Source organism: Neopsephotus bourkii, unplaced genomic scaffold (genome assembly GCF_033783945.1).
Source record: "Neopsephotus bourkii isolate Nb327-2 ecotype Australia unplaced genomic scaffold, CSIRO-AGI_Nbou_v1 NB_659, whole genome shotgun sequence".
NCBI lineage: Eukaryota > Metazoa > Chordata > Aves > Psittaciformes > Psittacidae > Neopsephotus > Neopsephotus bourkii.
The window spans coordinates 8,311,544-8,326,740 of record NW_026901158.1 but is presented as its reverse complement, the minus strand read 5'-3'; the positions used below and the strand labels follow the sequence as shown (position 1 = coordinate 8,326,740).

Here is a 15,197-nt window from a genome sequence, read left to right as displayed (position 1 = left end):
GCAAAATCAAGGTTCCCCTCTGGAAGCTGGAGCATTGGCAATGTCAGGACTGTCAAGCTAACACAGCAGACTTCGTTAAAAACAAAGAAGTTGAATGAGAAAGCAGAGAATGAGCCTGGGGTGACTTTTGCTTGTTGTCTCCTTGCTGGGTGGTCTGTGTCTCAGGCTCAGGGCAGAACAACAGTCCAGAGGGTATTAGACTGTGTGCTGAAATGACCTATTCCTGTGACTTCGGCTGAGTTGCACACAGAAAATACAGACCAAAGACCTATCAAAGGTAATTAGTGTTCTTAGACAGGATTTTGTTCCATTTGAGCCATCCTCAGCTGGAGACTGTTCCTCAAAACTCAAATGCAAGCCAAGCGCTCGGAATACCCCGGTCTGCTCCCTCAAACCCTTGTGCACGTGTATATCTAGGTCTGTGCACAGGGAAAGTAGTATATGTACATGCTATGTTGTTATTCTTCATTTCTTTGGTTCCAAATTTAACCAGAAGTGGAAGGGCTGAAATAACACAAGAAAGGTTGGACATATGATATTTCCTGCTGCTCAGCTAAACACAAGAATTGCCAAAAATCTTCCAAGGTAGCTTGTTTCTTTTACATTTTTCTCCCAGTTCTGCAGACTTGAGAAGGTCAATTACTTTTGAGAAGCATTTGACTTTGGCAATGCTTATGGAAAGTGAAGTAGAATTATGACCTTCTGGAGGTTTGCCCATCGCTGTCCCATCTTGTCCTCTCAGAACCAAAGGCTGAATTTTCAGCTACAGCCTTCGGTTTAATAGGTGTGAATTTGTTTCTAGACACTTCCTAAGACATGGTGAGGATCTGTGTGAGAACTCTCATTTAGATATCTGTTTAATTGTGCTCACAGATCAAATGATCACTGATATTTGTAGAGCAGAAACACAGGCTCAGGTATTTCCAGGAGGAAAATCATACCAAAACAAATGAGATTGGATTCAAACAGAGCAGAAAAAAAATAGAGCTCTAAAATTATACACTTAGGTTAGTATGTGGTGACTGCAGCCTATCTGGAATGCATACTAGAATAGTTATGTTAGAGAGGCAGGTTTTTACAGCAGGATGTTTCCTAGAAAGCAGAAATATCTCTGTGGTTTTTGTATGGGTTTGGAACTTGTATGCAAGTATGGAGCGGGGAATTTGAGGCATGAAATAGTCATGACTAGAGAAGGCCCAGATCCCTTTCAGAAGCGACGGCAGAGAAACAGGCACAACCAGCTCCATCCCGCCTGCTGCTGTTCATGCTGCTCTGGGTGTTGCTTTTAAGGTTGGTAAATTCCTTGGTTGTTTCTATTAGGACAGGAAAGATGCAGTCATATGGGAAAGCCAGATGCAAAAAAGAGACTTGAGTCTGGATAAGATCTGAGATATTTTTACAATAAGATATTTAATTCTCACAGAGGCAAAGAGCTTGCATGGTATAAATCAGCGTAAATGCGCTGGAAATACTCAAGTTTTGCACTCACCAAGTCTCTGCCCAAGAATGTTCTCAAAATCCAATTAAATAACTAGAAGTGTTTCATGTGGAAATGCCCCTCAATTACAAAGACAAGTCTTAAGCTATCATGATGTGATTTTTACAGTCTCCTCGCAGGGTGCCCTAGTTTGCATTCATGGAATTTTTTGTTTTTGTTTTGGTTTTGTAATCATGTGGATGTTGGCCATCTGTCTGATCCTGGAAAGGTTGGAAGGTTGTCCCTGCTCCCCAGGTCCTCTTCCCACTCCCTCATTGATCATAATGTTTGATTTAGGTGCCACTAGATTTCCTCCTTTGTTCTTCAGCCCTAACCTCTCCCCCCTCCCCAACACACACGCATTGTGCAATGGTGTAAAAGCTCTTCTCCCTGCAGCTGGGAGTAGTAACTGCTCAGCTGGTTCCAGCGCTGCCCTAAAGCTGCTGTAAAGGTCAGAGACGAGGGAATTCTAAAGAGCAAAACAAGCTGTGTTGTTGTCCCCCCTTCAATCCTGGCTGTGTATTTTGATCAGCACCACAAGCAGTCTCATGCACAGACCTCCTCTGCTCGCTGTTCCATGTTTCTGGCCATCGAAGGGGTTCTGCAGGGCAGGGTTGGGCATTTTTCCAGCACAAGGATGGGCTTGGTGGCTGCTGCAGCTGATTGACTTGAAGTGCTTGTCAGGCACAAACCACATTTTGAAAGGAAATGCCATATTGAACTCCCAGTGAGCTGATGGGTATTGTGCACAGTCATCTGATGGCACAGATGTGCCCCTAATAATCCTTCCAGGAGAACATTTCCTCCTGGGATGCTCTGGCCATCTGATCTGCTCTGAGGTATGCTGACCTATCTTGACCCAGTTTATGATCAATTCTGGCTGTGCTTTTCTAAAAGGAGCCCAGAAATACCACTTTAACATTTAGATTGCCTGGAAGTTACGGTACTTATGTGTCTGTTCCTTCCACAGAAGATACTCTCTGTGTTTGCACTCAAGCATTAACTGTAACAAAAGGGAGGAAAGCCACTCTGTGTTAGCATGCATGAGAGGAAATTTCTCTGTAGACATTTGATAGCTAATCAGTATTTGGCTAATAGTGCAGGGAGGAGGAGACATGAAAGCAGACATAACGGATGTGTCCACCAAGCACGTTGCTGGGTACATTCATCTGTGCATGTAGAACTACCCTTCTGCTCATGTGCTGTTGTATTTGTGTCCTGTTTTGCAAGTTTGTATGTCCTTCCAGGTTTGTGTGTTGTGCATGTGTCTGTGGAAGTTGCCTCTTCATATGTATCCGTGGACTTTGCAACATTGGCTTTTCAAGTGAGAATGGTGTTAATGCTGGCTTTCTCTAAAGGGGAATACACTGCTTCAGCTACAATAGGATGGTTAATTCGTAACCTGGTCCTGCTGATCAATCAGCATAGATAAGCTTGGAAGGTGAGAGGTGTGTTAAGGTCCCTTTGACCCAAATCAACAAACTTATTGAGAGCTTTCCGTTCCCTGTATTTGAAGGATACCTATGTATTTATAAGCACTGAACTCTGCTTTATCATCAGTGGGCCATACTAGAATGCCTAAAACTGGCAGCCACCAACCTGTATTCTTGTCTGAGTCAAGCCAGATGCAAAGATTCCCATATTTATTACATACACCCGTGGTTCTCTGAAGGAGCATGCTGATGGCTGCAGAGTTTGACTTTTAAGTTAAGTAGTATTCAAACAAAGCCTGCCCGTACTGTTAATTCTGTTCCTATGGCTGCACGTGTTATGATCATATCTAACAACATGGACACACACTGTTTTTTCAAGCTTCAACCAAAAATAACCAGTTGTTTCTGAGAACAAAGCAGGAGGAATAAATTGTGTAGATATTAGAATATCCTTACTCTGGTTCTTTGGAATGTTCCCATGGTCCCAGACTTTATAGCAGGGACTGAAGTTTGACCCTTGCAAAGGATGTGCTTTTTGCTCTCCATCTAAAAGCCTGCCTAAACCTAGTTATTAGATCATAAATAGCCACAGTTTGTTAACCGAGTACCAGTCTCCACTGGTTCTGCAGCTCTATTGTGAAATGCTTAAGGAGATCTAGATAAGAAGCCAATCTTCCCACTAATACTTGTTTATGCTGATACTCTGTATGGAGGAGCCCTTGTAAAAGCAGTACCCAGTCCAAGGATGACCCTGTTACAATACCACAAGGACTGAAGCTGGTTCTTCTATGCCATCTGCTTATGCAGTGTTGTCTGTTCACTTACACCCCAAAATCCTCACAATCTAATGAGTTTTCACTGACCCTAGCCTACCAGACCTATTTGCAGTAAGCCCTTCTATACTGTTAGCGGGTATATTCTCACAATAGGCTCAGTGAAGTGTCACTAATATGATTGTCCATGCCAGTGGCTGCTCTGTTGCAGCCTACATGATTTTGTTATCAGAAGGGAGCGATTTATGTAATGTTCGTAACTAACCAGCCACTACAAATTCATGTTTTGCTGGTTTAGCTGTTCTCACCTCCCTGTTTTCAGGCTTTAAGGTATCTCTTTGAGTATATGAATGACTGGGAATTTGAGAAACAGTACAGAACAGATGCTTAATTTAATGCTAAATGGCAATGATGTAAAGATTTTGCTATTGCAAAGAGCCTTGGGACAAATTCTCAACATTAAATAGGCATGGCTGTATTAGACTCTATTTCTAGTTGCTGAAGTTCTTGTCTTTCAGGGCAAAACAAAAAGAACTTTGTCTTTCGGGCTCAGCTCTGACTCCTATCTCATAGTTTTTAAAGGATAATATGTGGTGTGACTTCAGCTGGGTTGGTGGCAGCAGCAAATATCCCCTTTTCGCTCTCTGGAGTCTCTGCCCATGGCAGGGGGGTTGGAACTTGATGATCTTAAGGTCCTTTCCAACCCTAACTATTCTATGATTCTATGCTGCCACCTGAATGGGTCTCAGGTGATTTTGCTCAAGCCACTCCTCATCTCAGGGGGCGACCTCAGGAGGCCTCTGAGCTGTGTGGGAAATGGTATAGACAAAGGTGTTGCCTTCAGTACTCTGGATTTTGAATTATTGAACTATTGTGGAAGGAAGTGGGGGCTGGGGCAAGTATGGCAGAGGAGAGATTATTTCTCCCCTTTGTAAAACGAGATAGGGTTCAACATCATAACATGAAATATCCAGTGCAGAACTCAAGAACTGCTCCAGTGGATCTTCCCTGACTTATCCAATTGCATGGAACATGGGGATACTTAACCCAAATCTGTCGGGTTTAATTATTTTCCTCTGGACAGATAAAAGCTTTCTATAGGTTCCTGTAGAATATTTGCTCTTTCAAGCGTTCCTCTGTGCTTTGATACTAAACGATTAAAGCATGCTACAGAAAAAAAACAGCCCCAACCTTTAGCTCCCTGTTCTTGGGCCCCCTGACTGCAGCTTTGATTGTTGACCTAAATTCCCCTTTCATAACTGAGTCCTGTCACCTCTGGTTGGAGTCTCCCAGCAAAACAGGCACGGCCAACTTTCAGAAGTGCGGGGCACTGTTTTCCGTTCTGCCTTGCATGGCTGTGACGGACTCCGAGCACACCTGATGTGTTCAAAGTCAAACTGACCTCCTTCCCCCCCTTCCCCCAGCCTCCCTGCTCCTGGAAAAGCATAACAAGTCTCTTTTTTTCCTTCTTTTTCCTTTTTTTTTACCATTTTTTTTCTTTTCTTTTTGCTTCCCATTGCTTGGCAAAGTGAGGAAACCTTTTGCCTGCCTAAAGAATTAAATTCTTAGATAATTCTATGGCTGGGCTGATTACCAGGAAGATTGCTGCTAGCAAGATGCATGAAATGACACTGAAGTGAGGGAGGGAGGCCTGGAGTCTGTTACTGATAATATTAAAGTGGATTACAGCATCTTGCATGGGTGACTTCGGCCTCTCTTCTTTCATACTCTGCCCACACAGTGCTACTTATGACTCCAGCAGCCACAGCCTCTAGCTGTGAGTTCCCGTTTCTCTGTGGCTACTTCTGATAAACATCTGGTCCTATCTCTGCATCGCAGGCTTGGTTACAGCAATGCCTCCTGTCCTCACCCAGGACTTTGGTCCAGAAGTTCAGGAGCTGATGCTACCTGCTGTGCTTGTGCTGCGAAATCCTGCCCAGCACACAGGGCCCACACAAGGATGTGGCTCTATTTAAGTCCCCAGCAAAGTCCTGGAAGCAAATTGGGTTATAAATCATACACTGGCCTTTAATTAAGGCTTGCTGGAAGAGGTCAGATGGACACTTGGGTGCTGGAGCCATTGTGGGTTGGTAGCCAGAGAACTGAGATTTCACTGGCAAGAAAAAGGAAGAGATTGTATTTTCGGTTTTCCATGTTTGGCTTTGGGCCTCTGAAGTTTAATGTTCCAGCTTTCCCTGTTCTAGACCCCTAGGAATTTACTTTTCCTGTAAGGGACAAACAGCATGGGACTGGAAGGAGCCTCATGGGCCATTGAAGTCTGTCTGTGGCCAAGCAAACAGGAATGTAGTATCTTAACTCTGTTCATGCACTTCTGAACAGTTGTCTGAAAAGTGACTCACTGCTTAGTGGGGAAGGAAGGTTACCAATGCCTCTTACTGGAAAGCTGGACTAGCAACACTTCTTTTTCTTGTAATAAAAGATAAAACTCAGTTTTAATCCCTTGGGCTTCAGGAGCTTTACAGGGAACAAATCACTCAGACTACGGACTTTGAAGGGCTGTCAGTGTTCTTCTCAGCTGTAACTCCATCCCTTTCTAGCAACTCAGAGCAAGCAGAAGTGAAGAAAACTGTTTGCTGCTGTATGAGACTTGTACATATTTTTTTAATCTAATTGCTGTGGGGAAAACAAACATCAGTTTTATTTCGCACCATTTCTTGGCTCGGAAACTTGAGGCATATTCGCCAGATTGTGGTTTTGCAGTCATTGGCTTGAGTCTCCTTTACCATGAGGCCTCTTTACACCACTCTTGGTTTGTAAAGGGATATTAAGTAGCTAAAAACGTCCCTTACCACATTATTGTAAAGAATTCTCAGTGTAAATGAGACTCTAACCTCTGTATGTTTTTCATGTAAATGTTCGTTGTGGTCACAGCTGAATTCTGAATTTTGGAGTGTCAACCATTGTGAGGGGTGATTTTGCTCAAAACCAGCCTTGTTTGGGGTAAAGAGGCCTCTCCTTGTTTAAAATGTTCTTAATTATGTCTGAGAAATAACTCATGGCAATGGAACCTTTTACTAAATTGAAATAAATTGTGAAAACATCAAATTATTCAGTTTTCAGAAGTTCTGGCAATTATTTCACATGTCCCTCTTCCAATGGCTTTGCCCTTATTAGTTGTCATAGAAGAAGTAATAAATTCTTGTATTATGACATCCAAAGTCCCAGCTGAAATGAGTTTCATTGTGCTGGGGACAAAACGGAAAAGTGACACTCCCTTAGCCGGAGGATTCTTAGTCTAAAGCCAAAACGTAAGTGAAGGGTTGGGAAAGTAGGTGCAGCATACGAGCAAAAGAGGGTCATAAAGAACTGGTACAACTTACAAGTTATAGGGAGTGTGGGTTTCTTATACTTTCTTACTCTTTTTCCTTTCTCTTAAGAATAAAACAACTCTTGCTGCTGAAGGGATTGTGTTCAGTCTGTCTTTTCATCAGGAGTTGGTTGTCTGTAATAGTAAAAGTTTGAGGAAAGAATACTGTACGTGGCGTATGGATTCAGCAAGGACCTTTGCCCTAAACTAGAAAATGTAAGGAACTGGAATAGTAGACTGTTTTAGTTGAGCAGCTTTCATACTGGCGTGTTCAGTGCTGTCCCTATTGTCACTGGGTTTTTTCTTTCTCTGCCCTCCTTTGGCTCCCTGTAAATCTTGAATTGATGGCAGCTGTTTGAGCCAAACTCAAGACACGTTGCATCACATCAGGGTTTAAATGCTCAAAGGCAAGGGAGGATTGCTACTATTCTGTAGTATTCCTCCAGCAGCTCCATCTGTTCAGCTGAGGTCAATCACTAGCATCATGCAGCACTTCAGAGAGAGAGGAAGATGCTCTTTAATGCTGGCTAGGAAACTGAATTTCCATTCCACAATTATTTATTAATTCTTTTGGGGGAATATTCCTAGCCCCAGTCAGTACAAAAAGCCAAAAAACTTGACCCCTAAAGACTGTATGGTGGACTTTCTTAGAGCTGGAAACCCCAGAAGTGTGTTCCAGAGCTTCCAGCCGTCCATCCAACAGCAGGGATCTTGAGCTGATATTGCGTGTGCAACTGCCTTTTAGTCCTCAGGCCTGGAGACTTTGGTCACTGTAAGGAGAAGGTGGCAGGAGATGATGGGGAGCATGATTGGGATGGGTTGACCTTCTGTGTTTGCAGTCAGAACAGCCAAGGGAGTCCCTGGTGTTCCCTTGGCCACAGTGAAGGCTCACACATTCTCATGGAGATTTACTGGGGCTAACTCATTTATGTATCACTTTTTCTGCTCTCTCCATGTTGGCATTTCTGGGCAGGCACAAACCTTCTTACAAAATATCTGACCAGCTCTAGTGGTCTATTACAATAAGTTGGGATTTTTTAGAACTTCTTTTATTGCTTCTTTGGAAGAGGGACTTGTCTTGCCAGCTGTCTTCTCATTCACTGCAGCATTATCCACCCACTAGCATTGGACAATACCTTCATTTGAGATTCATAAAAATGCAGACTTTTATGGGCTCTCATACATCTGAAAATGAATGTTTTGTGAAAGTATTTATTCCATAAAGAAAAATCAAAACCCACTTAAAAACCAGCCTCCAGAAGGTCATTGGTAACTTTGGCTTTCCTACCATGAATTTCTCGGGTAAATATCCATCCCAGCAAATGTCACTCTTTATTTTAAGCATATTTGGTTTTTTCCTTCCCTGGTTCTCCTCCTCTCCTTTCTCATGATCAGAAGTAGCAGCATAAACTAGAGGCTGGTCTCGCAAAGGTTTTGAACTGAGTGCGCCCTACAGATGAATAAACACATTACCTTCCGAACCCTGGGATCTTTCTTCCAAAGGCAACAGGAAAAGGGGGAGCTCAGAGTCCTTAGCAAAATACCAGCCTGCAGAAAAAAAAAAAAGGCCTGTTTAAATGCTCTAGCTTTCCCATCAGAAGACTTTTAAAGGGGGAGGAGGAGGAGGAGGAGAGAGGAAGGGTGTGAGGAGAGAGGGGGAAGGTGGGTGCTGGGAGAGGGGAGGAAAAATACAGTGAATGCTCCTGTAACCTTTGCTCTGTTGATACTAGACAAGACTGCACTGTTAATGAGTGATTGTTAACAGATGGCTGTTGAGCAACTTAGAAGCAGAAGATGTTATTTGGTTGTAGTGCTGGGAGGGTTAGGGTGCAGGGGTGAGGTAAGGGGATATTTAGTCTTTTCATGAGGACTGAATGGTCAGAGATTTATGATTTTCGGTTAGGCTTTTGGAATTGGAGGCCTGGGGGAAGGATTGTTTCCCATGTGCTGATAGGAGAGTGGCCGTTTGGTGCTGAAGGCTGTAATGATGATATTCTGGGTTGAGGGTTGTCCCTGCAGCCCTTAGCCTTTGAGAACTGAAAGATGGAAATGTATGTCTTTAACTTGCCAAACCGCACGTCCCTAAGTGAGGAGTGGGCTCTTCCCACTGCTTGGAGCTGTCTAAAAGCAGGTTGAGAGAGCTTAAGATGTGGATCCACACTTTGTCCACAAGATAAATCATTAGTGCTTATCCCCTGCGGTGCACCAAGTTGTAAGTGTATGTGCGAGGGGGCAAGAATCTTTCTGAACATGGATGTCCTTCTGTGCATGTTCCTTGCCCTTTCCTGGTGTGGTATATACCATGTTCAGCACATCAGCATGCCAGCGTGTGCCACTTCCTCACTGGTCTTTATTTGGCATGAATTTGAGGGTAGCCTCAACACATCCCATTCACTTTCTATAGGATTTGGATGCTTGAACCTACCACAGTTCTTGTAGCTGCTCAGTGTTTCTCGAGCTGCAGTACTTTGCTTTTGTACTTGTTTCTCCTCTGGACCTCATTAGATACAGGGCTCAGTGGTAGGAGGTGTGAGTGAGATCAACACTGCTTCTCAAGGCTGTTATTTTCAACCAGTGGTATATGGCTTGAGTGAAGGCAAGAAACAAATGCACAGAGCATCATTTTGCTGTTAAGAATTTGCAGAAGAGGTTTGGCCTCTGGTCAGGAAAGGGGAATTCCATTTATACATGCAACAAGTAACAGCAAGTGTACCACAGTCATGCTCTAAATGATTTTATGTCTTTCATGTACATGAACAGTTTAATGTATGTAGGTGAGTGTGTGTATATACATAGATATTTATAGACTAATTTAAAGACTGATTTCTTTATCCTGTCATCCTTATTTATTCATATTTCTTTTTTGGGGGCACATAGGACTATATGACAAATGTTCTTACACCTCCCGTGACCGAGGATGGGTCCTGGGGATTAACACCGTCAGTGACCAGGGGAATAGAGACCCCCGCTATTTCTTCTCTCTGAAGACGGACCGTGCTCGCAAAGTAACCACCATTGCAGCACATCGCAGCTACCTCCCCAACCAGTGGGTGCATCTGGCTGCCACGTACGATGGGCACCTGATGAAACTCTATGTGAATGGTGCCCAGGTGGCCACAAGTGGAGAGCAAGTGGGCAGCATCTTCAGTCTTCTGACCTTGAAGTGCAAGGTGCTCATGGTTGGAGGAAATGCGCTGAACCAGAACTATCGGGGTTACGTAGAGCACTTCAGTCTCTGGAGGACAGCCCGGTCTCAGAAGGAGATCTTGTTGGACATGGGTCAGGCAATTCACAGACAAGACACCCCTCTACCTCAGCTAGTTCTTCAAGACAGTTTACTGAATGTGAAAAACACCTGGTCACCCATGAAGGATGGCAGCAGCCCCCGGAGCAAGTTCAGCTATCACCATGGCTATTTGCTGGATACCAGCCTAGACCCTCCTCTCTGTGGACAGACCGTCTGTGACAACACAGATGTAATCGCCAGCTACAACAAGCTCCCCAGCTTCCGCCGCAACAAAATTGTGCGCTACCGTGTGGTAAACCTCTACGATGACAAACACCAGAACCCCACTGTCAGCCAGCAGCAGATCGAGTTCCAGCATCAGCATTTAAATGAGGCTTTCAGCCGCTACAACATCACCTGGGAGCTGGAGGTGCTGGAGGTGAAGAACTCTTCCCTTCGCCACCGACTCATCCTGGCCAACTGTGATATCAGCAAGATCGGGGATGAGAACTGTGATCCAGAGTGCAACCACACCTTGACTGGGTACGATGGTGGGGACTGCCGGCACGTGCGCCACACGCTCTTCAACAAGAAGAAGCAGAATGGGGTGTGTGACATGGATTGTAATTACGAGAGATACAACTTCGATGGTGGGGAATGCTGTAACCCAGAGATAACAGAAGTCACCAAGACGTGCTTTGACCCTTATTCTCCTTACAGGTAGGCATTTTCTTAAACAAGCTTTTTATGACCATATTGGTGACTATCTGTCTAGGTATTGATCAGCCTGCTGGGTTTTGAAACCTTGTTTTGTTGCCATTAGAGGCTTTGGAATTTGTAATTCATTTGTTTTTTTCTTAGTGTTTGGCTTAGTGTTATCCGAATGCAATCGCAGTAATGGTCTCACCAGCATCTTAACTGCTGAGCTGGTATTCTCCATCTAGGCTAAAGAAAGTTCAGCACTGAAGACTGAAGCAGCCAACTTTGGTCGACCCATTAGTTGTTGGTTATGAGCAGTGTATTGTAGCATTGCACAGTTTATTTTAACTGCAGACTCTTAGCAGTGGGAATTGGATGTCATGTAAAGCTCATGTGTATTTGGAGAGGGAAGAGCCCTTCAGGCATGGAACAGAACATAAACACTCTCAGGTAGGCTTTAATTCTCTAGGACTTCTTTGAAGGTAGGTAGGATATTCTGTATCCTTAATGCTCTGAGTACTGTTTTCTGTAAGCACTGCTGTGGCTAGATAGCTGAGTCTGCAGGCTGTGAGGAGAGAGGTGGGTGCCAGGTTCCTGGCAGTGCTGTTGCACACATTGAGTTCTTCTGTGCCTCTTCTTATATAGATGAAAATTGGGTTAGTGCCACTTCATCGCAAATGGCAGGGCAACTTTATGTGGGTGGATGTGAGCTTAGAAAATCCTGAGATCCTCAGCTAAAACTGTGTTGTAGTTTGAAGAGGGGCATCCTCGAGTAACTTGCATCAGCTGAGTACCACGTACCTACAATTACTCCAACTTGCTTTTGGTCATCTTTAGATAAGAGTTAGTTTGTTTAAGGAAAAAAGTGTTTGCTGTGAAGGACTTATAAACGCACAGAAGATGAAGATTAAAGCTGAGATTCTGTTGTCTGCATCCCATGTTACAGTTTCTGTAGGGCAATGGGAAGTCATGGGAAAAAAACTCTAGATGGTCAGAATACCCTGTGTTGTCAACACTAAAGCTCAGGTTAAGAGAGGAAGTGTGAGCTGTACTGGAATCCCTTCCATTACAGCAATTCAGGCTATCTTTGCAACTTCCTCCATAGAGAGAAGGTTTTACACAACATTATCAGCTCTACTGGAGCTTTAAATACACATAATTAAGCTGCTAAGAAATGTTTCCTTTCCATTTTTGTTTTTAACTCTGATGAGGTTGTTTTTGAAAAACCTCCTTATAGCTCAGCATGATTTCAGTGAGCTCCCAGTGAACAGATCTCACATGAGGAAATACTTGAAATGCTAATGATTGAAAATATCGGAAGGAAAAATACCAATCTCTTAATACTGTTCAACTGGAGAGGAACACAACGAAGCAAATATCATCAAAGGCATAATGCAAATTGGATTGTTTTAACACTGGAGTTCTGAGAAGTAGAGGTGTTAGTTCTAACAGCTATGACAATTTTTAGCAAAATACATTATTTTTAATATGATAGTTCCTTTTTATCACTTGTTCTGTGACCAGCATAATACCCATACAAAATGAAACTAGAAAAGTCTTGTAAATTTTAGTTGGCAGATTTAAGACTGTGCCTTAATGTTATTCTGATGTTCAGAGGTGTTTCTATTTCAAATGAAGCCTTTTTTTCTTTTCTGATGCACAGATTGTACTTGCAGAAGCCCAAGCAAGAAATTTAGATCCCAAATCTGAAGTCACATTAATGTGGCATAATTGTTTTTCATATGCAGTTGTGTGTTCATTTTGGAGATACCCAACTTCACTGAACTTGCCTGGAGCCTTGGCATTTCATGGCTTTGAGCTCACAGATCTTCTACATGTTCTTTCTGGCTTGAGAAGCACCTCTTCTTGTCTGTGATCAGTGAGGGAGGCCTGAAGGTCCTCTTCCAAAGTGCAGAACCTGTGAAAATCCACAGATCTTCCACAGACTTTTTTGCACCAGTTAGATTTCATTTATTTGTCTTTGTACAGACATTGTAATGCACTGTTGATCGTTGGCTATGATAACATCTTGTCTATGAAAACAAGAAGGGCAGTAGAAGACATTCCATCTCTCCAGAGAGTTTATTTGGTGGCTAGTATGCTTAGACTGAGCTCATCCCCACCACTCTGATGGGTGTTGCACTCAGTATGGCAAAATAGAGCTCTTAGAGCTGTGGGCTTAGCCATGAGGCTTGTAAGGCTGAAGTATTTAGGCTAACAAATACAGGTCTGGGGCAGTGGCTTTGGCAACAAAGCCATCACTGACTAAAGAGTGAGGATTCAAACCCCATGTTTGGCTTTGGTATTGCCCTCAGCATCATTCCCTGAGAGAGATTACCATGCCAATTAGTGACTAAGTAAAATCTGTGACTCAGTTGGCACCATCTGGGCCCATTTTGCATCACCAGCCCCTCTTGTCATCACTTTCATTGGCAAAGAGTACTCAGTCCCCTCTAGTGCAGGCCTTGCACCACATCAATGAAGGCATCTCCACAGCCACTGAGAGCTCACATCTAATTCCAGGTATTTCCTCTGCCAAAGTTCAGTCTAATAGCAAAAGAAAGAGAAGTGAGCCTTCCAACTGGTGAGGAAAGGAGGAGGAGGGAAAGATGAAATGGTACCAATAAAAAGTTTCCTGAGCTTTGTGCTATAAAGACTCTTCACAGTCTTCCTTGGTACTGGAGAGGCAGTCAGATGCTACTGGGTTTTGCTCCTTCTACATCCTTGTGTCAGGAGTTTTAGTCAGCTCTTCACCATCCAGAGGTTATTCCTGTAACACTTTTGTCCCTTGGAACCAACCAAAAAGTGATGATGTTTGACTAATGTCATTATAAGCAGGAACCCCCTTAAGTGCCTCTTCATGCACAAAAGGTGTATCCATTTCCAGTCCCTTTTCTTCTCCTGACTGTCTCAGTCCCAAGCCTCCATCCTGGGACAAAGCTGTTATGATTCTCATTGCAACAAACTCTGTGGATCCTCCTTGACTAAGTGCAGCCACGGATGTGAGATCACTGGAACCATTTCAAGACAACTTTGATCTGCATTGTAAGTTTCTTGTGACCCTTTTGGCACGTTGGACAAAGAGCTTGGGCACTTGGATGGTGTCATTCAGTCACTGTTGTGGTACAACTGTGGTGGCTTTAGAGCTGATCCCAGCAGCAGGAATGGGTTTTTCGTTTGTTTGCTTCCAACTCCTGGCACTTCTCCAGAAACATCTTCCTCTAAAGAGCCAAGATCCTGTGCCATAGGTACTGGGAATGTTGATGCATAGAGATTTAAATACTATGGCATAAAGAAGTTTGCCAGAGGGACAATGCTGGTAGATGGGGACTCTGCTCTCAGAGCTGCTCAGCAATAAACATTGTGGTACCAACTAGATCATCTCTCCTCTTTTTTATTAGCCTACAGGGAAAAAAACCCAAAGGACTGGTTAGCATTAGCCAACACAGCAGGCTTTATCCGAGAATATCTGCCTCACTTCTTTTTATTCATTTCATGAGAGAGGACAAAATGTATTTAGTCCCAGCACAAGATTTGCAAATATTGTTCAGTTTTTCTTTATTTATGCAATTCTGGGAAATTAGTACATGCTAAGATCATACAGTCTGGCCCAATACAAAGGGAAGGAACAAGGATAAACACCACTTGCCACAAAGACACATTCCCTGTGTTATTTGGGATATTGCTGCTTACAAAATAGGGAAGATTTTGAGCTCATGACACCTACCATGGCTCCTTTTCAGAAAAACTTGAAACAAACAGCAAGGGATCGTAGGAAATCATGCTCTGTAAGTGCTATTTGATGTGGCAAGTTCTTGCACCATACTATGGTTAACTGAGCCCTTCCTTTTATGTAGTATTGGGCTTGCACATCAGGCTTCACCACAGGATCGCATGGGCAGATAAGAAAACATTCCCCTTGAAGCCTTCTTAGGGAAACGCTGATGAAATTCCTGAAGCAGTAAAAGCTACTGGAGCCTTCAGATTCCCTTGATTCATACAACCTACCGAATACTTGCTGGAAATCCCCTCAGAAGAAGTGACCCTGGGGACAGGCTTTCTCAACATCCACATGTGTGCCCTGAAGGCTCCTACAGCCCATCAGTTCGGCCCAAACAAGGGGCAGAGGAGATCTATACAAGCTCCAGAGTCTATTTTGCAGCACCTGACTGCAAATGCAAGGGTGACCCCAAGCCAAGGTGCTGGAGTGTCCAGTGCCCTGCTGATCCACCCTTCTCCCTGCCCTTTTCCAACACTTGTG

The 15,197-nt window shown here is 43.6% G+C and overlaps 1 protein-coding gene across 2 annotated transcripts in view; it reads left to right on the top strand.

Annotated features, from left to right (window-relative positions):
- The window catches only part of PAPPA (pappalysin 1), a 368,516-nt gene that overhangs the window by 198,643 nt on the left and 154,676 nt on the right, over positions 1–15,197 (top strand). For both annotated transcript variants that reach the window (XM_061352951.1, XM_061352950.1), the window contains exon 2: positions 9,889–10,957. In XM_061352951.1, coding sequence (XP_061208935.1) covers positions 10,095–10,957 — 863 coding nt within the window. In that variant the 5' untranslated portion in view covers positions 9,889–10,094. The remainder of the gene's footprint in view (positions 1–9,888; positions 10,958–15,197) is intronic.